Source organism: Dipodomys merriami, unplaced genomic scaffold, assembly GCF_024711535.1.
Source record: "Dipodomys merriami isolate MVZ:Mamm:240054 unplaced genomic scaffold, mDipMer1.0.p SCAF_271, whole genome shotgun sequence".
Taxonomy (NCBI): Eukaryota; Metazoa; Chordata; class Mammalia; order Rodentia; family Heteromyidae; genus Dipodomys; species Dipodomys merriami.
Genome location: NW_027204171.1, coordinates 1,122,111 through 1,145,327, shown reverse-complemented (window position 1 = coordinate 1,145,327; position 23,217 = coordinate 1,122,111). Strand labels below are relative to the sequence as shown.

The following is a 23,217-nucleotide window of genomic DNA, read 5'->3' as shown; positions in this document are numbered from 1 at the left end:
GTTTGGTGAATTCTATTCTCCACGAACTATAGGTTGGTGATCTTTTACAAGTCTAGTAGCCCATCTTCATAACTGTCACCTGGGGCATTGGGTCAAAGTACTGATTCCCAGATGCCCCTTCTTTAAATTCTAGTTCAGTGGTCCTGGTGCTATTTGGAGATCAGGGGGAGATCTATCATATCAGTAGCTTTCAAACTTCAGTAGCCTTCTGGGGAAGTCTGCCACCATTGTGTCAGAACAAGGGTGTTCTGGCCTTCCATCTCTTCACACCACTCCAAACCTCCTGAGAGGTTTGATCTAGACCATCCCACATTTTGTTGTTTTGTGCCAGTACTGGGGCTTGAACTTAGGGCCTGAGCGCTGTCCCTTAGCTTCTTTGCTCAAGGCTAGTGCTCTACCACTTCAGCCACATGCCTCCACTTCCAGCGTTTTCCTGGTTTATGGTGAATTTTTTTTTTTTCTAAGTCTGGGAGATTTCTCAGGCTGGCTATAAACCATGATCCTCAGATGTCAGCTCTTGAGTAGCTAGGCTTACAGGCATAAATCGCCGGCCCTAGGCTCCATTCCACGTTTTGAAGTCTTCAGCAGGTTTTCTTGGTCCTGCTGTGAATTTTTGGACCTAGGACCCTCCCATGGGTGACCCCTTTTGCAATACCAACTTCAGGTTGGCAGAAGGGAAGAGGGAATGAAGAAGATGATCCCCTCTTGAGGCCCTGACAGCCTAGATATGAGTGAAAAGTGTGTGTTCGAAGCCATCTAAGTTCCTTGACTCCTTTATGATCTCAGCTGGGAGACACTGCAAATGGAGAGCAGTGCATTGTGTTCACCCTAGACCTCAAGATACAAGGAAAGGCTGGGCACCAGTGGCTCATGCCTGTAATCCTAGCTACTCAGAAGGCTTGAGATCTGAGGATTGCAGTTGGAAGCCAGCCCAGACAGCAAAGTGCAGGAAAAAAAAGAATCATTGTCAACCAAGCAGGAAGTGGAGATGTGTGCCCAAGTGGTAGAATGCCGGCTTGAGTGTAAAAGGTGACAATGCCCAGACCCTGAGTTCAGTTCCCCAGCACACACACACACACAGATGAGGACTGGGGAACATTTAGAGGGGATAACCACTATTGGTTAAGTATTAGTTTTATGGTATCTTTCCCCAAAAAGTGCTTACTCCTTCCTGAAAATGTGACCATCTTTGGCAATAGGTAGTGTAGTTGAATGAGGTCATAAGGGTGAGCCTGAGTCCAATTTTCACAAGGGAGCAAGGGGCCAGTGGCTCACACCTGTAATCCTAGGATTACCCAGGAGGCTGAGATCTGAGGATCACATTTCAAAGCCAGCTCAGGCAGAAAAGTCTGTGAGACTCCTAGCTGCAATGAACCACCAAAAAAGCCAAAAAAAAAAAAAAAAAAAGGGTGTGGTAGAGTGACAGCCATGAGTGAAAAAGCTAAGTGAAAACTTGGCCACCGTTCCATATGAAGCCAAAGGACATGGGGACACCAAGAGGCCCTGGGGAGATGAAGGGGCCATGTGACAATGGAAATATCTGCAAATCCAGGAAAGCCTGAGCCACTGGAGCCAAGGAAAGAGCTAAGGATCCTTCCCTAAGGCCACCAGGGAGAATGGCCCTAATGACAACTCCATCTTACACTTGAAGCCTTCAGAACAGAGACAGTGTTGTGAGCCAACCAGCTTGTGATACTTTGTTACGACGGCTCTTGGGAATAAATACTGTTGGCAACTACTCAGACATTTTTTTTGACATGGTACAGATCACAATGGCTTCCTCATCCTGTTTACTGACTGTACTAAAGGAGAAGAAGGTGTGGTTGCTGATTGTTTATCCTAAATCTACAGGAGGACTCAGCTTGAAAGGGAGACAACTAGACACAGCTATAGACCTCCACATCTACAGGGTTCTGGCCAGCTCCAAACAGGAATCTGGCAAAAGCTACCTTCACCAGCCTCTCAACCCAGGCTTAGAAGCCACTACTAGGCACCTCTGGGTTTATCATTTCCTCTGGGGGACTCTTGTTGTCTTTGGCTGTATTTATTTGGTTTTTGTACTGGTACTAGGGCTTGAACATAGGGCCTGGGCACTGTCACTCAGCTTTTACCCTCAAGACTAGTATTCTAGGGGCTTGGGAATGTGGCTTAGTGGTAGAGTCCTTGTCTAGCAGAAAACACAGGAATTGCACTTTGGCTCAAGTGGTAGAGTGCTAACCTTGAGCAAAAGAAGCTCAGGGACAGTGCCTAGGACCTGAGTTCAAGCCCCAGGACTGGCAAAAAGAAAGGAAAGGAAGGAAGGAAGATTAGTATTCTACCACTTGAGCCACTGCTTCAGGCTTTTTGGTGGTTAATTGGAGACAAGAGTCACAGCTTTGTCTGCCTGGGCTGGCTTCAAATCAGCATCCTCAGATCTCAGCCTCTTGAGTAGCTAGAATGACAGGTGTGAGCCACCTGCACCCAGCTGTCTAGATTCAGTCTCTGGCTCACAGGTGGTTAAAAACCAGGCTGCAGTAAAGCATTCAGTACAAGGTGGGCTTTCTCCTGGGGAGAGAGGCTGCAGACATACACAGCCCGGGACTCCCCTTCGGGTTGTTGCCCAGGTTTCCAAGGGATACATCCTCACCTCTTAATGCCATGAAGCTGGGGGGGAGGGAGGGGGGAAATCTAAGCACAAACTGAACCCTGAGACCAGTTATGGCTTCCAGAGAAATGAGGATGATAATAAATACGTGTAAAAAGAGTTAACAACACACCCTTTAAGCCAAGAAGGAAAAAAAAAAAAATGTCAGGAAGGACAGTCACAACTGATCGGACTTGGGGGGAGGCATGGGGGCCAGAAAGGAGAGAGGGATGGGCCCCCCTTCCCGATCCCAGGAGATGGAGAGGAACCAAACCAGCTGTGCCCAGCAGCTGCCAGGGGAAGAACTTCCCCGGGGCCCCAAGCAACTGCTTCTCCTCTGGCCCTTTACAGCTCACACTCTATGGCCCAGCTACCCAGCGGGCACCTAGCGGGACAGCGGCGTCTGCTTCAGAGACATGAGCACCGAACGCAGCCGTGACACGTCTTTGCACTGCTTGCTACTCTTCGGGTTGAAGTCACACAGCTGGGCCACCTTCTCCCATTCTGTGCCGGGGGTCTCTTCCTTGGATTCCTTCACAAAAGCCTCTTCAGATGCCCTGTGGCGGGAGAAGAGACAGATTCCATGATGGGGGTGGGGGGTGGGAGGGGGCTGCCGGGTCAGTACCAACCTATAAGAGGACATTATTCCGTCCTTCCCTCCCAAACCCTGTAACCATCACATCTTTGTCAGCAAAGGAAACCCAAGTGGCTCATGTCTGTCATCCTAGCTACTCAGGAGGCTGAGATCTGAGGATCACGAAGCCAGCTGGGGCAGGAAAGTCGGTGAGACTCTATTCTCCAAGGAACCACAAAAGGCCGGAAGTGGAGATGTGGCTCATGTGGTAGAGTGCTAGACTTGAGCACTAAAGCTCAGGGACAGCTCCCAGGCCCTGAGTTCAAGCCCCACCAAGACTGGTACAGAACAACAAAAATAGAGGATTGTTAGGGTGAAAAGCTGGCTGTGTCCTCTTGGGTCAGCAAGGATCCCTGACGAGCCCTTTTTCTAGGAAGACTTCTATTTCACTTTTTATTTTTTAGTGCCAATCCTGGGGCTTGAACTTGGGGCTTGGGGCACTGACCCTTAGCTTTTTCACTCAAGGCTAGAGCTCCGCCGCTTAAGCCACAGCTGCATTTCTGCACATGTTTGGGGTGTTAAGTGGATAAAAGACTCTCAAACTTTCCTACCTGGGCTGGCTTTGAACTGCGATCTTCAGATCTCAGCCTCCTGAGGAGCTAAGATGACAGGCATAAGCCACCACTGCCTGATTCCTTCTCACACTTTGAAGTCCAGCTGGAGGTAACCGATCTTTTGGGTGGGCCCTGGGTGGTATCCAGAGCCCTGAATATCATCTCACGTGACTCTTAGCAGAATGCACTCCAGACCAAAGGAACGTGAGGTAGGGAACATGTGTATCTTATTCCTATTTGATCGGATAGTGGTACAGGGTCAGTACCAGCCCGGAGGAAGAGGGAGCAGAAGGAAGGAGAGGAAGATGCTGTGCTGTGCGCTAAGTTGTACAAGGGAAAGATGAGCTCAGAGGGCAGCAGAGGATGCTTGGAAGTACTGAGCACACATTCGTGTGTCCCACAACAATCAGAAATGCCTGCATTTCCCCTGCCAATTCAGAATCCCCAACACCACCCTCCAGACTGCCATAGCAAACAATGAGGCAGCACCGAGGAGACCTGTGTATCATCCCAGCTCGAAATAGTCACAGATGGGGTTGGGAAGGTGGCTCAGTGGTAGAGCGTTTGCCTTGCATGCATGAGGCCCTGGGTTCGATTCCTAAGCACCATATAAGCAGGGGAAGTGGTGCTGTGGCTCAAGTGGTAGAGTGCTAACCTTGAAGGAAAGAAGTTCAGGGACAGTGCCCAGGCCCTGAGTTCAAGCCCAAGGACTGGCAAAAAAAAAAGTCACAGTTGGAGCTGGACTTGAACCCATGTGAGTGAGGTTCCTGGTTGGGGGAGGGGGGAGGGCGGGTCCAAGTCAGTCTGTGCATTTGAGGATGGAAGGGAGGAACAGCAACCTGTTGCTAGGAGTCAGAGGCTCACACCGATCATCCTAACTACTCAAGGAGGCTGAGATCTGAGGATCCTGGTTCAAAACCAGCCTAGGCTGGGCACAGATGGCTCACACCTGTTCCTAGCTTCTCAGGAAGCTGAGATCTGAGGATCGTGGTTCAAAGCCAGCCTGGGCAAGAAAGTCCGTGAGACTCTTATCTCCAATAAACCACCAGAAAACCGGAAGTGGCGCTATGGCTCATGTAGTAGAGCGCTCGCCTTGAGCTGAAGAGCTGAGGGACAGCTCCCAGGCCCTGAGTTCAAGCCCCACACATGACCAAAAAATAATAATAAAAATGAAAGCATCTCTTAGCTTTTAGGCCTTCAGTGCCTCTTGCTCCGTATTTATTTTCTCCAATAAAAGATCCCTTTATCCCACCCACCCCCAAAGGCAGCTGAGACCAGGACCTGGGTGGCCCTGCCCTTTCCCTCTCCCACGTAGGGCTGACCAGCATATTCTTTTCTCTGCCCTTGCCCTGTGGTTGGATTCACAAAGCTGCTTCTAGATTGCTGGAGAACATAGAGGGACAGAGACCAGGATTCATGCCAGCGCTCATTCCGGGCCCTGGCTACATGCACTTGAACCGTACAAGCAGATTCCAGCCCCCTGTGTTAGCTGGGTGCCACACCTGTAAGCCTAGCTATTCAGGAAGCTGAGATCTGAAGACCAAGGTTCAAAGCCAACCTGGGCAGGAAAGGCCCTAAGATTCCTATCTCCAGCTAACCATCAAAAAGCCCAAAGTAGCCGGGCACTGGTGGTTCACGCCTGTCATCCTAACTACTCAGGAGGCTGAGATCTGAGGATCCCAGTTCAAAGCCAGCCCAGACAGGAACGTCTGTGAAACTCTTATCTCCAATGAACCACCAGAAAACCAAAAGTGGAGCTATGGCTCAAGTGGTAGAGCATTCTCCTTGAGCTAACAGCTCAGAGACAGCGCCCAGGCCCAGAGTTCAAGCCCAACGACTGACAAAAATAAATAAATAAATATAAGTAAGCAAACAAACCATGTACCACACCCCCACCCCCAGCTTCCTGTCCCCTTTTTGCAGCTCCCTGAACAGACGGCAAAGTAGTCACGTACACGTAGCCGATGATATCAGCATCTGGCTGCTGGTAGAATGCTTTGTCAGCGATCCTTGAGGGAAAGAGGTTAGGTGGGGGCAGACAGACATCAGGACAAGCAGACAGAGGGTTAAAGAGAAAGAGAGACAGCGTTAGTACCTCCAGTCAGTAACATGTTAGGAAGCATGGCTTGGGAAAATCAGCAACTCTCCAAGGCTCCAGAGATGAACATGGGAATCTTACTCTCTCCCCTGGCCATTGTGGCCTAGCTAGAACTTAGTTCTGATTGGACAACTCTCCTGTTGGAAACCTTTCAAGGCTCTCCATTGGCCAGGTCCCTCCCAAGAGGACGCCCCTCTTGACCTATCCTACTTTCTGATATCCTCCAATTCCTGTGGCCCAACACATATATTTTCTTTCCTACCAGGCCTGGAATGCACTCTTTTATACCCAGCCCTTTCCTTCAAATGCACTCCTACTCAGCTTTTAAAGCCCCAGTCTCCAAATGCATGCATTTCTCCCCAGCCTTCTCCTTTCTTCCCTTGCTTCTGTGGCCCCTCTGTTTCCAAGATCCACTTTACATGTTTGAGATTCTCCTCTCAGCCCTTTGAGGACATGGTGGGTACTCTTTATCTCTTGTTCCCTAGTGCCCAGTCCACAGCCCAGCATGCCACATTTCTGAAATACAACTGTGGCAAGTTCCTAGTCTTTCCAGAAAGATCTAGTACCATGAAGGTTGCACAGCCCCCACAATGGACAAAAAAAAAAAAAGTCAAAGGAAGTCAGGCAGTGGTGGTTCATGTCTGTAATCCTAGCTACTCAGGAGGCTGAAATATGAGGATCACAGTTCAAAGCCAGTCCAGAAAGGAAAGTCCATGAGACTCTTTTCTCCAATCAACAACCAAAAAAAACCAAGTGGAGCTGTGGCTCAAAGTGGTAGAGCAAGCCAGGCGTAGATGGCTCATACCTGTAATACTATCTACTCAGGAGGCCAAGATCTGAGGATCGCAGTTCAAAGCCAGCCCAGGCAGGAAATTCCATGAGACGCTTATCTCCAATTACCCACCAGAAAACCAGAAGTGACACTGTGGCTCAAGCGGCAGAACGCTTGCCTTGACCTGAAGAGCTCAGGGACAATGCTCAGGCCTAGAGTTCAAGCCCCACAACTGGCAAAAATAAAAATAAAAATGTGGTATAGCACTAGCCTTGAGCACCAAAGCTCCAGGGACAGTGCTCCAGACCCTGAATTTCAAGCACCATGACAGACAGACAGACAGACAGACAGACAGACAGACAGACACACACACACACACACACACACACACACACACAGCCAAAGCCAAAGAGTAGTGCCCAGGCCCTGAATTCAAATTCAAGCCCCATTATTGACACACACATACAATAATAATAATAATAATAATAATAATAATAATAATAATAATAATAATAATAATAATAGGGCTGGGAATGTGGCTTAGTGGTAGAGTGCTTGCCTAGCATGCATGAATCCCTGGGTTCGATTCCTCAGTACTTCACATACAGAAAAAGCCAGAACTGGCGCTGTGGCTCAAGTGGTGGAGTGCTAGCCTTGAGCAAAAGAAGCTCAGGGACAGCGCCCAGGCCCTGAGTTCAAACCCCAGGACTGGCTAAAAGTACTAAATCCTACATTCTCCCAGCCAGGCCTATGCCCACTCTGACCCTAACCAGGACACAGAGTGCCAGAGATAGATGGTGGGCTGCCCGAGGATCTGCCCACCCAACCCTGCTTCCTCCTGTGCCCCAAGGGCCCTGACCTCCACGGGCACACATGGCATTGACCCTGGGGCCCTGAGGGAGAATTTCCTCCCAAGATGCTCCTGCCTCCCCTGATCGCCTCCCCAACGCCATCCATCACGCCCCGCAATTCCTCCTGTCCCCGGGCCTCCTCTTACCGGTTATTAATCTTGTTCTTCTCCACTTGTTCGCTCTGGCGCTGGTTCCACTCCTCCAGGTCCTTCTTGGCTTTCTCCCGCCACTCCTGCTCGGTCACCTTCGAGGCCGCATCTGCCACCCAACCCGAGAATGAATGGCAGCTTCGCTGTGGGCACGGCTGCCCCGGTAATCATCCCTGAGCTCGCCCTCCCGCCACCCCCCATCCACACTAGGGCAGTGTGGGGTTCCACGACCCCCAAGCCTTGACCCAATAGCTAACCCCGCCGAGCCAGCTCTCCAGCCCCGCCCACTCCCAGCACACCAGCCAACCCGTGACGCCGGCTCTCACCAGCCCCGCCTACTCCCCAGCACACCAGCCAACCCGTGACGCCGGCTCTCACCAGCCCCGTCTACTCCCCAGCACACCAGCCAACCCGTGACGCCGGCTCTCACCAGCCCCGCCCACTCCAGCACATCAGCCAGCCCCGTGACGCCGGCTCTCACCAGCCCCGCCCACTCCCAGCACAGCAGCCAACCCGTGACGCCGGCTCTCACCAGCCCCGCCTACTCCCCCGCCCATCCCCAGCACACCAGCCAACCCGTGACGCCGGCTCTCACCAGCCCCGCCTACTCCCCATCCCCGCCCATTCCCAGCACACCAGCCAACCCGTGACGCCGGCTCTCACCAGCCCCGCCTACTCCCCCCGCCCATCCCCAGCACACCAGCCAACCCGTGACGCCGGCTCTCACCAGCCCCGCCTACTCCCCATCCCCGCCCATTCCCAGCACACCAGCCAACCCGTGACGCCGGCTCTCACCAGCCCCGCCCACTCCCAGCACACCAGCCAACCCGTGACGCCGGCTCTCACCAGCCCCGCCCACTCCCAGCACATCCAGTATCCCCGCCCTCACCCAGCTCTTGCAGGCGTTTCTTCTGTTCCTCCCTCCATTTGCGGATGCTCTCTGGCTCTTGAGTCAGTCGGTCCGCCTGGGCAATTGCAGCATAGCCATCTGCAGGGCCATTAGCCTCCTAGGACATAAATATACACAGTGAGCCCGGTCAGTCACACCTGCCCTGCTGTCCATTAGCTCCTGCTGGGGAACCAAGATGCCTCCCACATCAGGACAACGTGACAGCCGCAGATGACCTCTTGCTCCCCTGTAGCTGTACCTTTTGTCTTTCCTCTGCCAGCCAAAGTACACCCCAGAAGCCTGGGCTGGCTTCAGAGTAGAAGATGATCCTCAGATCTCAGCCTCCTGAGTAGCTAGGATTACAGGTGTGAACCAGTGGAGCCCAGCCTGGGAAGCATTTATTTATTTTTGCCAGGCCTGGGCCTTGAACACTTGGCCTGGGCACTGTCCTAAAGCTCAAGGTTAGTGATCTACCACTTGAGCTACAGCACCACTTCCAGTTTTCTGGTGGTTCATTGAAGATAAGAGTCTCACGGACTTTACTGCCTGGGCTGGCTTTGAACCGTGATCCTCAGATCTCAGCCTCCTGCGTAGTAGGATGACAGGTGTGAGCCACTGACACCCAGCCACTTCCTGCTTTTTCTGTGAATAATTGGAGATAAGGGTCTCAGGGACTTTCCTGTCCAGACTGGCAATCCTCAGATTTCAGCCTCCTGAGTACCTAGGATTATATGTGTGAGCCACCAGCATCTGGCTGGAAAGCTCTTTAAGTATAGATGCCACCAGATGGGGGAGGAGACGGTGGAAGAAGTTGGCTAGGAAACAGCTTTCTGTGTACTGTGTCCTAATGTTTACTCTCTCCAGGAAGCCTGCCTGACCTGAAATTATGATGGCACTTACAATTAAATAGGTAAGTGTCTTTGATCTTTATAATTCTTACATGGAGATTTTTATTACTCTTGTTTTATAGATAGAGAAACTCTACTTCCTGAGTGCCAAGGTCACTTGGCCAACAAGAAGCAGAGCCAGGATTCCAAGGGAATGACTGGGTACGAATATCCTCACTACAGAGTAAACAATACGGACCCAAATTGTTTGACTTGGGAATGGAACCTGGGAGCTTGTCCATGCTAGGAAAGAACTGCACTACTGAGCCACTCCACACCGTGGCCCTTCTTCTCTCCCTAGTCCCTGGTCCTGGGGCTTGAACTCTGGGCCCAGGTGTTGACCCTGAGCTTTTGTGCTCAAGGGCTAGCATTCTACCCTTTGAGTCACATCTCCACTTCTGGCATTTTGGGGCTAGTGGATTGGGGAGAAGAGTCTCATGAACTTTCCTGCCTGGGCTGCCTTCGAACCATGATCCTCAGAGCTCAGCCTCCTGAGTAGCTAGCATGACATGTAAGCCACCAACAATCATCAGAGACTGGGCTTTAAAAAGTCCCTATTTTACCACTCCCTGGGCGATAAGAGTTGAGAAAGTCTTTTCCTTGGCAGTTTGCATGTCAAGCATGGCAAATGAGAGTAATGACTATATTCCACTCCAGGAACATAGCAGGGAATCGCAAGAAGTGGCAGCCCACGGAACTCACAAATAAGCCTATGTGCGGGATGGTGTGGCTTTTGTGACTCAGAAAGCAGAAGGCCAAGCAGGACCAGGTAATGTTGGCCCAGCTTTCTGGGTCAGCTTCTGAGAGCCTCTGGGCTGGCCATGACCTAGAGAGCCACACCCCCCACACACACACACACACCATGGATCATGTTGGCCAAGCGTGTGCTATGGTGCCAGGGACAACCAGCAGGATTAATCCCCCCTCCACCCCACTCCCCCCCACCCCCCTCCAGGTTGACTAGCTCAGGCTAAGCCAGGCTGAGCTGTTGATTCCTCTAAGCAGCTCAGGGGATAATGGGAGCCTGGGAGAAAACAAGAGAATTATGCAGGGGGCCTGAGAATCAGGGGAAGTGTCCAGCAGGGGGCGTGCTATCTCTGTCCCTACCCTAGTCAGGGCCTAATGGATTTGGAATAAGTGTGGATCAACTTATTCTAAGGCCACTTTTTTTTTTTTTTTTGGGGGGGGGGGAGGGCAGGGTGGATAAAATTTGTAGTTGGATCATCCTAGTGGCGCACAGGCTGCCAGAAAAGACTGAAGCACAAAAACTGCCCAGGAGCCTGGTCTGGTGGCTTACACCCATAATCTAACTCCTCAGGAGGGCTGAGATCTGAGAATCCTGATTCAAAGCCAGTCCAGGTAGATAAATCCTAGAGACTCCAATCTCCAATCAACCAGTAAAAAATAAAATAAAAGCTGGAATTGGAGTGTGGTTCAAGGAGTAGAGCACCAGCCATGAGTAAAAAAAAAAAAAAAAAAAAAAAAAAAAAAAGCAGTACAATGAGCCACAATTTCACTTCTGGCTCTTTTGGTAACTAATTGGAGATAAGAGTCTCACAGACTCTCCTGCCCAAGCTGGCTTTAGAACTTCAATCCCCAGATCTGTCTCCTCTGTAGGATCTCAGGCATGAACTGTGCCCAGTTTTGGAGTCCATATTATTAGCAAAGAGAATTATCTGTGACTAGGAAGGGGTCCCGGGATCCTGCCCCATCTAGCAATTGTTATGTAGGGCTGGGTGGTGAGGGCAGGAAGAAGAAATCAGAGGAATCAAATTAACCAACGGAGGAAAAGTCCAGAAATGACTCATTTCCTTTGTGAATGCACAAGTCATTTTGCCTCTCTGAGTCTCAAGTTCCTAATCAATGGAAACATTAAAATAACCTGCTGACAGTGTTCTAGGTACTTCTGTGATTCTAAGAATATCTCCAGGTCTACTTTAGGACAGAGATTTTGGGTTTTTGTTTTTTTTGTTGGTCGTGGGGCTGTCCCTCAGCTCTTCAGCTCTAGGTGAGCACTCTACCACTTAAGCCACAGCTCCACTTCTGGTTTTCTGAGTGGTTTATTGGAGATAAGTCTCACAGACTTTTCCTGCCTGGGCTAGCTTTGAACCGCGATCCTCAGGTCTCAGCCTCCTGAGTAGCTAGGATGACAGGCATGAGCCACCGGTACCCAACTAGGTTTTGGTTTTTGTGAGTGTGTGTATATGCACCAGTCATGGGACTTGAACTTGGGGCCTGTGTACTGTCCCTGAACTTTTGTGTTCAAGGCTAGCACTCTTTTGGTTTGTTTTTTTGTTTGGTTGTTTTGTTTTTTTTTTTTAAAGGCTGTGTCCTGGGCTAGGAATGTGCTTAGTGGTAGAGTGCTTGCCTAGCATGCATGAAGCTCTGGGTTCGATTCCTCAGTACTTCATAAACAGAAAAAAGCAGAAGTGGCGCCATGGATCAGAGTGCTAGCCTTGAGCAACAGCAGCTCAGGGACAGGACAGTGCTCAGAACCTGTATTCAAGCCCCAGGACTGGAAAAAAAAAAAAAAAAGAACAGTGCTATGTAGTTTAGGTTAGTCTTATACTCAGAATCTTCCTACCTCAGTCTCCTCAGTGCTGGGAATTACAGGTACGTGTAACCACACTAGTCTGGAACTTGGACTCTTTGATGCCCAAACCCTGAGTTCAACGCGCGCACACACACAGAGTAACATTCATTCTTTGGCTTTGTTGGGCTCAACTGGTCAGGAAGCTGCTGAATGAAATCTTAGAGGTTGACTTTTCTAGCTTGCTTATACTTGAGTAATTTTCCAGAAATGGGACTTGGCCAGTTTTCCAGTGAAAGGTACCAGCCCATCCCAGTTACATAAGAATGCATTGTTTATTCTCTCCAAGATCCTGGAGGCCAACTCTTCCATAGGGTGGGGCTCTGGAGATGCAGCAGCCCCAGGGATCCAGAGTTTTCCACCTAAACTGGGTGAGAAATAAAGCTCACATAGGCTAAGAACACTGTATCTGTGGTGTACTGGAGATGTCATTATTGCTCTGGGTTTGCTCAGTTTATGCTTTTTTGTTGTTGCTGTTGTTGGTTTTTGTTTTGTTTTGTCACTCCTGGGGCTTGAACTCAGAGCCTGGGCATTTGCCCTGAGCTTCTTTTTGCTCAAAGTCAGTGCTTTACCACTTGAGCCACAGTGCCACTTCTGGCTTTTTCTGTGTATATGGTACTGAGGAACTGAATCCAAGGCTTCATGCATGTTAGGCAAGCATTCTACCACCAAGCCACCTTCCCAGCCCCTTGTTTTGTTTTTAATATAGTGTTGGGGACAAAAACCCAGAGCGCCACTGGCTCACACCTGTAATCCTAACTACTCAGGAGGCTGAGAGCTGAGGATTGATCATGTGGTTCAAAGCCAGACTGGATGGATAAATCCAAGAGACGCTGGTCTCTGATTAACCAGCAAAAAACCTGGAAGTGGAACTGTGGCTCAAATGGTATAGCACCAGCCTTGGGTGAAAAATTTAAGAGAACAGAAGGCCCTGAGTTTAAGCCTCTCTAATGGTAAGAGAAGAAATGAGGAGAGAGAGAGAGAGAGAGAGAGAGAGAGAGAGAGAGAGAGAGAGAGAGAGAGAGAGAGAGAGAGAGAGACAGAGAGAAGGGGGGAGGAGAAAAAAGTTCTTAAAAAATAAAATTTACTGGCTCATGCCTGTAATCCTAGCTATTCAGGAGGCTGAAATCTGAAGATCATAGTTCAAAGCCAGCCCAGGCAGAAAAGACCATGAGACTGTTCTCTCCCATGAACCATTTAAAAGCCAGAAGTGGAGCTGCGGCTCAAGTGGTAAAGCACCAGCCTTGAACAAAGAAATTCAGGCGCAGTGACCAGGCCCTGAGTTCAAGCCTCAGGATTGGCACAAAAATAAAAATAAAATAAAAGCCAGGCACTGGTGGCTCATGCCTATAATCCTAGCTACTCAGGAGGCTGAGATCTGAGGATCCCAGTTCAAAGCCAGCGCAGGCAAGAAAGTCCATGAGACTCTGATCTCCAATGAACCTCCAGAAAATGGGAAGCGGGGCTGTGGCTCAAGTGGTAGAGTGCTCGCCTTGAGCTGAAGAGCTGAGGGACAGCGCCCGGGCCCTGAGTTCAAGCCCCACAACCGATCGAAAAATAAATAAGCAAACAAATAAATGAAATCAAATCTCTGGATCAGAAGGCATGTATAACCATCACTCGTGGTGCCGGTCAGGTCAGCTCTACCCAGAGCCCTGCACTTACTTCACCCTATTTAATAGGAGCCATATTGGCCATTGTAGGCAAACATCATCTCTCCCTCTGGAGCCAGAGACCACCCCCAGACAACTTGAGGCTATTCCCCATCAGTGCCTGATGGGGACAAGAAAACACATCACCAGCTTCCTCCACACTCCCAACCCAAGGCTCACTGAGCAAGCTCTTGGAGCCCTAAGCGACCCAGGATACCAACTGTCAGTCACTGAGACCTACTTGGTGTGTCCCACCATGGCCACCGTAGGCTCTCCTTACCTGAAACACATCGCCATTGACTGTAGTCCCCATGTCTTCAGAACCTGCTGGAAAGAGAACAGAGATGGGTCAGCTGGTGAAGGGAGTTCACACCTGTCATCCTAGCTACTCAGGAGGCTGAGGTCTGTGGTTCATGGTTTGAAGGCAGTCCAGACAGGAAGGCCCGTGAGGCTCATCTCCAATGAATCACCCAAAAAGCCAGAAGTGGAGGTGTGGCTCGAGTGGTAGAGCACTAGCCTGGAGCGAAAAAGCCAAGGGACAGCAGCCTAAGTCCTGAGTTCAAGCCTCAATGCCAGCAAACAAAAAGAAACAGAGACACAGCAGGAAGGGGAGGGGGGGCGGAGGGGAAGCAGGTCTATCCTGTAGCAAGCACAGCATAGCTCTTCATTAGCATCTAGGGCCACCTTCTACATCTGCACACATGTACACTGATCTCCTTCTCTGTGAACATAACAGATGTATACACAGCTGGTCCTCGTTGGGTGCCAGTGGCTCACATCTGTCATCCTAGCTATTCATGAGGCTGAGATCTAAGGACCCTGGTTCAAAGCCATCTTGGTCAGAAAAAAAAAAAATCCATGAGACTCTTATTTCCAAGAAGCTACCCAAGAAAGCTAGAAGCAGTACTGTGGCTCAAGTGGTAGAGTGCTAGCTTTGAGCCAAAGAAGCTCAGGGAGAGTGTCCAGGCCCTGAGTTCAAATCCCAGGACTGGCATACCCACACGATACCCCCCAAACACACACACAGACACAGACACACACAAACCCTGGTTCTCAAATCTGGCCTGTTCACATTACATTGCCCAGCAATGATCACGAGTGATTTGCATCACTGCCCAAGGGTGACAATCTCTTCCACTCATCTGCAGAATCCCAAACTGAGTGGCCAGCGGTGATGGTCTCCAAGATCACCTGGCAAGTAATAGCGCCTTACCTAAGCCGGCGTGGCTGGAGCCTGCGTCTGGTGGGAAAGCAGAGGCGCTGCAGACTTGGGGTGCAGGCAACCAGGGCAAGACTCCCTGCGCGTCTCTGCCTGCCCCAGTCCAGCCTTGAGCAAACCGCCGCACCTGGTAGGACAGGACTCCAGGTCCTCCCTGGGCACCTGGCCTGTCTGGTCCATGCCCCTCCCATGGGGATTGGATTTCACCATCCGCTGGGACTCCTCCAGGTCCCTTCGCCTGACCTGCATCAGCCAGGTGTTCGTGGCTCAGGCCGGTCATCCCCACTCCTCAGGGAGGCTGAGATCTGAGGTTCTAAGTTCAAAGCCAAGCCAGCAGAAAAGTCCATGACATTCTCATCTCCAACTGAAGCACCAAAAAGCTGGAAGTGGAGTTGTGGCTCAAGTGGTAGAGTACCAGCCTTGAACAACAACAAAAAGCTTAGGAACTGGGCCCAGGCCCTGAGTTCTAGTGCGCGCCCACACACACACACACACACACAGGCCTCGCACACACACATACACACACACACACACACACACACACACACACACACACACACACACACGGCCTAGTGGATTTCTCAGTCCCAGACCTAACTCGGCTCTGGCTCTCCCATGCCATCAGCCTGCCATACTCACCGCAGCCCAACCTCTTCGGTTGTGTGCTTAGTACCTGTTTTCCTCATCACAGGCCGAGTACTTGGCGCACTGACTGGCACATAACAAGGGTTCAGGACATTCTTGCCAAATGAGCACTTCTAACCTTTCAAGTACAGGTTATGAAGAACGTTCAAGATCTGGCTCTGCCCTTTAATCCTGACCTGCTTCCTCTCACAACTCCCTTACATTCTGCTTCCGTCTCTGGAGATTATCATCATCATCATCATCGTCACCATTATTTAAGACAGGATTATTATTTAAGACAGGATTTGATTGATCCAAGTTCACCTCAGACTTATAATCTTCCACCTTAGATTCCTGAGTACTGGAAATTAGCACATACAGTCTTTTTTTTTTTTTTTTTTTTGTCGGTCGTGGGGCTTGAACTCTGGGCCTGGGTGCTGTCCCTCAGCTCTTCAGCTCAAGGCTAGCGTTCTACCACTTGAGCTACAACGCCACTTCTGGTTTTCTGGTGGTTTATTGGCGATAAGAGTTTCACAGACTTTCCTGCCCAGGCTGACTTTGAACCACGATCCTCAGATCTCAGCCTCCTGAGTAGCTAATATTACAGGCCCGAGCCACCAGCACGAGGCTTGGTCTTTTTTTTTTTTTTCTTTGCCAGCCCCGGGGCTTGAACTCAGAGCCTGGCACTGCCCCTGAGCTGCTTTTGCTCAAGTCTAGCACTCTACCACTTGAGCCACAGCACCACTTCCAGCTTTTTCTGTGTATGTGGTGCTGAGGAATCTAACCCAGGGCTTCATGCATGCTAGGCAAGCACTCTACCACTGAGCCACATTCCCAGCCCACACATACAGTCTTTTTGTTGTTGTTGTTGGTCATGGGGCTTGAACTCTGGGCCTGGGCGCTGTCTCTTAGCTCTTCAGCTCAAGGCTAGCCCTCTACCACTTGAGCCACAGTGCCACTTCCACTTTTTCTGCTTATGTGGTGCTGAGGAATCAAACCCAGGGCCTCATGCATGAAAGGCAATCACTCTACCACTGAGCCACCTTCCCAGCCCCCACACATACAAGCGTAAAGAATCTTTTTGTGTGGGTGTGGGTGTTGTTTTTCTTTTTCTTTCTTTCTTTTTTTTTTTTTCTGGTACTAGGGTTTTGAACTTGGGGCTTCACAATTCTTCAACTTGCTTGAATGGCTGGTGTTCTACCATTGAACCATCACTGTTTGCTATTTTTCTTTTCTTTTCTTTTTCAGTCATGGGGCTTGAACTCTGGGCCTGGGCTGACCCTGAGCTCTTCAGCTCCAGGTGAGTGCTCTACCAGTTGAGCCACAGCGCCACTTCCAGTTTTCTAGTGGTTTACTGGAGATAAGAGTCTCACAGACTTTCCTTTCTGGACTAGCTTTGAACCGCGATCCTCAGATCTCAGCCTCCTGAGTAGCTAGGATGACAGGCATAAGCCACCAGCACCCAGCTGCTGTGTTTTTCTTTTAAAAAATGTTTTTTTGTGTGTTTTGTTTTTGTTTGTGAGATGATTCTTCAGGACTTTTTTTTTTTTTTTTTTTTGTGCCAATCATGGTGCCTGAACTCTGGGCCTAGGCGCTGTCCCTTAGCTTTTCAGCTCAAGGCTAGTGTTCTACCACTTGAGCCACAGCACCACTTCCAGCTTTTTCTGCTTATGTGGTGCTGAGGATTCGAACCCAGGGTCTCATGCATGCAAGGCGAGCACTCTACCACTGAGCCACCTTCCCAGCCCCTCTTCAGGACTTTTCTACCCAGGCTGGCTTTGATTCTCTCCATCCTCTGTATCTCGGCCTCCTGAATAGCTAAAATCGGAAGCATGAAGGCAAGAATCATTTGTGGATCCATTCTTTCTCTGGACGGTCCAGTTCCCAAGTCACTTCCTCTAGAAAGCCTACACCTGCTTCTTCTTATTAGTGGAGTGTGTATGTGTGTGTGTGTGTGTGTGTGTGTGTGTGTGTGTGTGTGTGTGTGTGACTCAGGGCCTAGGCACTGTGTGTGTGTGTGTGTGTGTGTGTGTGTGTGTGTGTGTGTGTGTGACTCAGGGCCTAGGCACTGTCCCTTAGCTTTTCTGCTCATGAATGGTGCTCCACCACTTGAACCACAGCGTCACTTCCAGCCTTTTGGTGGTTCATTGGCTGCTCAGAAAGGCCTGCCCAAGCTGGCTTTGAACCATGATCTTCAGATCTCAACCTCCTGAATAGCTCAGATGACAGGCGTGAAGCACTGAAACCCGGCTGCACCTCTTTCGTCGACTTCCCTAGGTATGAAAAGACCTCACTTTTGGTGTAAATACTAGATGGCATGCCTTGTGTTGTCCCCGCCCACCCCTCACCCCCACCCCCCACCTTGTGTAATGACTTGTAAACCCTGGAGGCAGGTACCATGTCCTTGTCAGCTTGCTCCTTCACAGAATAAGGGAGCAGCTAAATGGTCATTGATTGCTCTTTGGGATCTATTCTAACTTTACAAGGCTTCTTAGCTCCTACAGTGCCTTCTACCAAATAGCCACAGGGCCAAGACACCCCACAGAGGGGTAACTAACCCTGCACCCTCAAATAGCTGAGACCTGAAGGCCCAGGGCCTAGAAAGACTGCAGTGAGGGAATCAGGAATCCCACAGCAAAAAATTCCCACCTGAGGGCTGGGAAGGTGGCTCAGTGATGGAGCGCTTGCCTAGCATGCATGGAGCCCTGGGTTCGATTCCTCAGCACCACAGACACAGAAAAAGCCGGAAGTAGCACTGTGGTTCAAATGGTAGAGTGCTAGACTTGAGCCAAAGAAGCTCAGGGTCAGTGCCTAGGCCCTGAGTTCAAGCCCCAAGACTGGCACAAAAATAACAATAATAATAATTCCCACCTGACATAAATCCTAATTGACTTTGCAGACAACCACAAAGGTGAATTCCAACCTGCCCTGTCACCTGCTCTCCCGTCTCCTGCGTGGGTTGTTTGCTCCCTAGGGCCCCGGGGTTTTGAATGGGACTGAGAGCTGGGTACTGGTGGCTCACACCTGTCATCCTAGCAACTCAGGAGGCTGAGATCTGAGGATGGCAGTTCAAATCCAGCCCAGGCAAGAAAGTCGGTGAGACTCTTATTACCAGAAAGTCAAAAGTGGGGCGATGTGGGTCAAGTGGTAGAGCAGCAGGGCCTGAGTTCAAGTTCCAGTGGCAGCACATGCGCACTGGAATGGGGTTGGAGAGGCAGGCTGACTCCTCTCAGGCTGATCAGCAACAGTCTCAGCCCCGTTGAGTACAGACAGCTCTGGGGATCCACATGCACCGTGCACAGATTTCTCCACGTGTGACGAACGCACATTTATCCTGTTGGGGTTGTAAGCAGAACCCAGCAGAGACAGCAGCAAGGCCACTAATACAAAGGGTTCTGAGTGTGTGGCTTCCTTCAGAGCAAGGGCAGATACATGAGTCCAGAACATTCCTAGGTGCTTACTAAAAAGCCCAGCAGGAGAAACAAGACTTGCCCAGAGCAAGTCAGAACCAGGCTTGCAGCCCAGAAAACTGGGTGTGAAAATGTAGCCCTTCTGGATCCTTCCCAAGGAATGGGGGGGGGGGGTGGGGAGGAGGAGAGGTAGGGGGGAATAAATAGAAACAAAGTAGCCAGCACCCAGGCTGGCCAGTGATCTAACCCAGGGGAGAAGCTTACTGTAGCTGAGACTGGGACACCTCTCTCCCCTTGGGGTACCCTGCACCCTCCCACCCCCAACCAGGTCCCCAGATGGCCATTCAGAAAGGTAGCAGAGAAGATCTTCCCCACACACACACCCAGCCGCCAAACACAGGTGGGAAGAAGAAAGCACATGATTGGTTGATCTTCCCTGTCACTTCAGGTCCAGGGCCAATCAGTGGCCCAACCTGCCAGAAAGGACCCCGCCCTTCCAGGCTGACTCTAACCAGCAGAGCTGCCCTCAGCCTGAATTCCTCTGGTCCTTCTTGTTGATGGGGTTCTGCAAACCTTAGGGAGGGGTGCCTGCACCCAGGGAGGCAGGGTTGGGCCAGGAGAGGTCTCAAGGGGGTGTGGATATATGGATACAGTGCAAGAACTTGGCCAGGGAGTTCCCAGAAATTCCCTGGGGCACAGGAAAGGGGGTGTCAGGCAAAGAGACGCTGTTTCAGAAGATCTATATTGTATCCAGTGGTACAGTGGCTCATGCCTGTAATCCTAGCTACTCAGGAGGCCTGAGATCTGAGGCTCATTCTTTGAAGCCAACCTGAGCAGGAAAGTCTATATGAGATTCTTATCCTCCAATGAACCATCAAAAAGCCAGAAGTGAAGGTGTGGGCCAAGTGATAGAGTGCCAGCCTTGAGTGCACAAATGCCACATTCAGGCATCTCCCAAGAGTAACACAACATTTGTGTATTTGTGTGTGTGTGTGTGTGTGTGTGTGTGTGTTCCAGGGCTTGAACTCATGGCCTTGAGCTCTAGCTTGGCTTTTTCACTCAAGGCTAGCTCTCTCCCACCTGCAGCCACACCTCCACTTCCAACTTTTTTCTGGTTGGTTGGAGATAAGAGTCTCATGGACTTTTCTATCCAGGCTAGCTTTGAACCTCAAACCCCTCAGATCTCAGATCCTGAGTAGCTAGGATCACTCCATTGCCTAGTTCAACACAGCATTTCAAAGACCATGGAGTCCAGAGCTGGAAAGCCTGGAATCAAAGTCACACATCAGTCCCTCATGTTACAATAAGGCTTGCTACATTTCTCATACGGAGTGGAGAGAGTTGCTTCAACCCCTCAGCCCTGGGAACTGTCTTTCTGTCTTTCATTTCTGCAACCCCCGCCCCCAGTGGGCACAGCATGAAGTAGGTGCTTAGTAAATGTCAAGTGAGTACAAACATGATGGCTGGATTATAAACATTATATATATATATATATATGCAATGAGTCCATAAACCCCTCCAAAAATGACAAAACAGGAAATAAGATCTATTTGCTTTCACCTATATATTACGTATGTATGTAACATATATTAGTATATATGTAAATAATTATATGTGATATATACCATATATGTAATATATAAATATATAATAAATATTACAGATATGAGTAATATATGACATAATATATAATATATAATAGTAGAATATATTATATATAGTATACATCTATACATATAAAAGGTAGTATATTACTATATATACCTATGTGTATATTGTGTTGGTACTGGGGCCTGGGTACTGTTCTTTAATTTTTTGCTCAGTCATGGTGCTCTATTTCATGAGCCACACCTCCATTTCTGGCTTTTTACTGGTTAATTGAACATAAGACGCTCACAGACTTTTCTGCCTGGGCTGGCTTCGAACCAAGATCCTCAGATTTCAACCTCCTAAGGAGCTAGGATGACAGGCGTGAGCCACCAGTGCCTGGCACTGCTAAAACATTTTAAGAAGTAATTCCTTCTAGCCAGAATCAGAGCAAGAACTTCACTGACAACAAACACATTATTATTGAGGGAGCCAGGTCCTGTACCCTGAGATCAGAAGCTAATCATGATAGTAGCCCTGCACCAACTTTGGGAAACCCCTAAGTTAATGGTTACAGAACCCTGAAAGTTCCTGTGTACCCCATTCCTGACCAGGCTGTAACTCAGACAGGCATGTGGAAGACTACAGTCCAGATGGGAAGAACTAGCTAGGTATCAGTGGCTCATGCCTGTCATCCTGGCTACTCAGGAAGTCGAGCTCTGAGGATCATGGTGCAAAACCAGTATGGGCAGGAAAGGCCATATGACTCCAAGAAACTATTCAGAAAAAGCCTGAAGTGGCGCTGTGGCTCAAGTGGTAGAGCGCTGGCCTTGAGCAAAAGAAGCTCAGGGATAGAGCCCAGGCCCAGAGTTCAAGCCCCAGGACTGGCAAAAACAAACAAACAAACAAACGAATAGATGGGAAGGACTTAGTGACTCAGACACATCGTGAAATGTCATGCACTAGTTATTAAATTGTGGCCATGTTGCTTGGTGCTGGTAGCTCATACCTTGAACCCTAGCTACTCAGGAGGCTGAGATCTCCCAATGGAGATTCAAAGCTTGGTGAACAGGAAAGTCCTTGAGACACTTATTTCCAAGGAACCAGTAAAAAGCCAGAAGTGGAGCTACGGCTCCAACAGGAGAGTGCTAGCCCTGAGCTAAAAAGCTCAGGGACAGTGCTTTTGCCCAGGATGGGTACCAGAAAAAAAAAGAAGAAGAAATGTACATGTTGAGCCTGTAGGTGAAACCACTGGATGTCATTAGCAGGTCCAGCCCAGTGGCCTGCAGGGTGGTCCCCAGGGGAGGATCTGGGGGCACCCAGTGTCCCCTACTTCCCCAGCCCCCCCCCCCCTGTACTGGATGAGAACTAAGTACCCAGGAGCAATGTGATCTGTCCACACCTAGGACACTTTAGGTGGGAGTCTGGGTCAGCCAGGCCATCAGAAGACTCTTAGAACTTGGGGGGGGGGGGGATTGGATTGACAGACAGACAGACAGGCCGTGTGGGAGCGGATGTGGGGATACAATGTCCCCAGAGTCAGCCCCAGGCCAGGCCTGGGCTCATGCCCCAGGTCGCTGGTGGTGGTGGAGATCTCCAAGCTTATGGCCCGGGGTAGGCCTCAGTGGGATCCCCGATCTCCCTCCGGGCTGGGTGGAGGTGGGGGGTCCTCCAGGCCGGGTCCCCCCCACCAGGTGAGGCCTTGGGTCCCCTCAGCCCCCCCCCTGCACTCACCGCCCCCGGTGGGTCCGGGCTGGGCCGAGGACACCTGGCCTGGGGCAGGTGCCCCGAAGGCCTCCTCATCGTCGTTCTCGATGCCGGCGATCTCGCTCTCCTGCTGGGCCAGGAAGGCGGCCGCCGGGTCCTCCTCGGCCGCCGCCGCCGTCGCCGCCTCGGGGACCCCGCTGTCGGACGACGAGAAGAAGCCGAAGTCATCAGCCATGTTGTCCGTCCCTCCCACCCCACCCCCGACACCGTGCGGGCCGGCGAGACTCTCGGCTGGCTACGCCCGGGCCTGGCGCGGGGACGGACAGACGGACGGACGGACAGACAGGCGGCGCTGGGGCTGGGGGGGGGGGGGGCGGAGGCCCCGCACTTCCTCCTCCTCCTCCTCCTCTGCCACCCGGGCCCGGCTCGCCTGTCACTGCGGCTGCAGGGCGGGAGGAGCCCGGGGACCGGAATGCGGTGATGTCACCGGCCGAGGGAGGGGGACCCGCGGGCACGGGGGGGGGGGGGGGCACCCCGGCTCCAGCGGCCCGGATCTGCTCCTGACTCATGCAGCTGCTGGATGGGACGGATCACCACCCCCCAGGCTCCCACCCCTCCCTGGGCCGGCCCCCCACCCCCACCCCGGGAACCCCACATCTGGAGGGGCCAGGTGGAGGGGAGGGTCACTGCATCTGCACACAGCGTCTGTGGAGGGTCACCCCGCCCCGGGTGGGAGACGGTTCTGACCCCTGGATCCTCAGGTCTCCAGGCTGCTGAGTAGCTAGGATGACTGACAATCTAGGCCACCAACACTTTGTCCGTTCATGAAGTCTTGAACTCAGGGCCTAGAGCGCCAGCCCTGAGATTTTCTCGCCCAAGACCAGTGCTCTACCACTGGAGTTCCGCCACTGCCTTTCTGCTTTTTAAACTCTGAAGCTGAGTTTAGGAACACCCAGTAGAACAAGACTTGG

The 23,217-nt window shown here is 50.9% G+C and overlaps 1 protein-coding gene across 3 annotated transcripts; it reads right to left on the bottom strand.

Moving 5' to 3' along the window:
• Positions 1-2,739: 2,739 nt before the first annotated feature.
• Cltb (clathrin light chain B) lies at positions 2,740-22,695 on the bottom strand. Of its 3 annotated transcripts, none has more exons than XM_070036525.1 (6): positions 22,274-22,695; positions 13,980-14,026; positions 8,571-8,688; positions 7,679-7,790; positions 5,767-5,820; positions 2,740-3,180 (listed from the first exon to the last, which is right to left on the bottom strand). In XM_070036525.1, exons 1-6 carry the CDS (start codon positions 22,479-22,481, stop codon positions 3,009-3,011), a joined length of 711 nt encoding a protein of 236 aa, XP_069892626.1. In that variant the 5' UTR covers positions 22,482-22,695; the 3' UTR covers positions 2,740-3,008. The 3 variants fall into 3 exon arrangements, with proteins under 3 accessions (XP_069892626.1, XP_069892627.1, XP_069892628.1); XM_070036526.1 differs by having other exon boundaries at positions 13,980-14,023; XM_070036527.1 differs by lacking the exon at positions 5,767-5,820 and having other exon boundaries at positions 22,274-22,687.
• Positions 22,696-23,217: the final 522 nt, after the last annotated feature.

Excerpts from the sequence above, each read along its gene's own strand:
- Cltb (XM_070036525.1), bottom strand. The coding sequence starts at position 22,481 with ATGGCTGATGACTTCGGCTTCTTCTCGTCGTCCGACAGCGGGGTCCCC. Across the intron at positions 8,689-13,979 it reads TCAATGGCGATGTGTTTCAG|GAGGCTAATGGCCCTGCAGA; the intron begins GTAAGGAGAGCC and ends TTTATGTCCTAG. Across the intron at positions 3,181-5,766 it reads GCTGATATCATCGGCTACGT|GGCATCTGAAGAGGCTTTTG; the intron begins GTACGTGACTAC and ends CTCCCGCCACAG.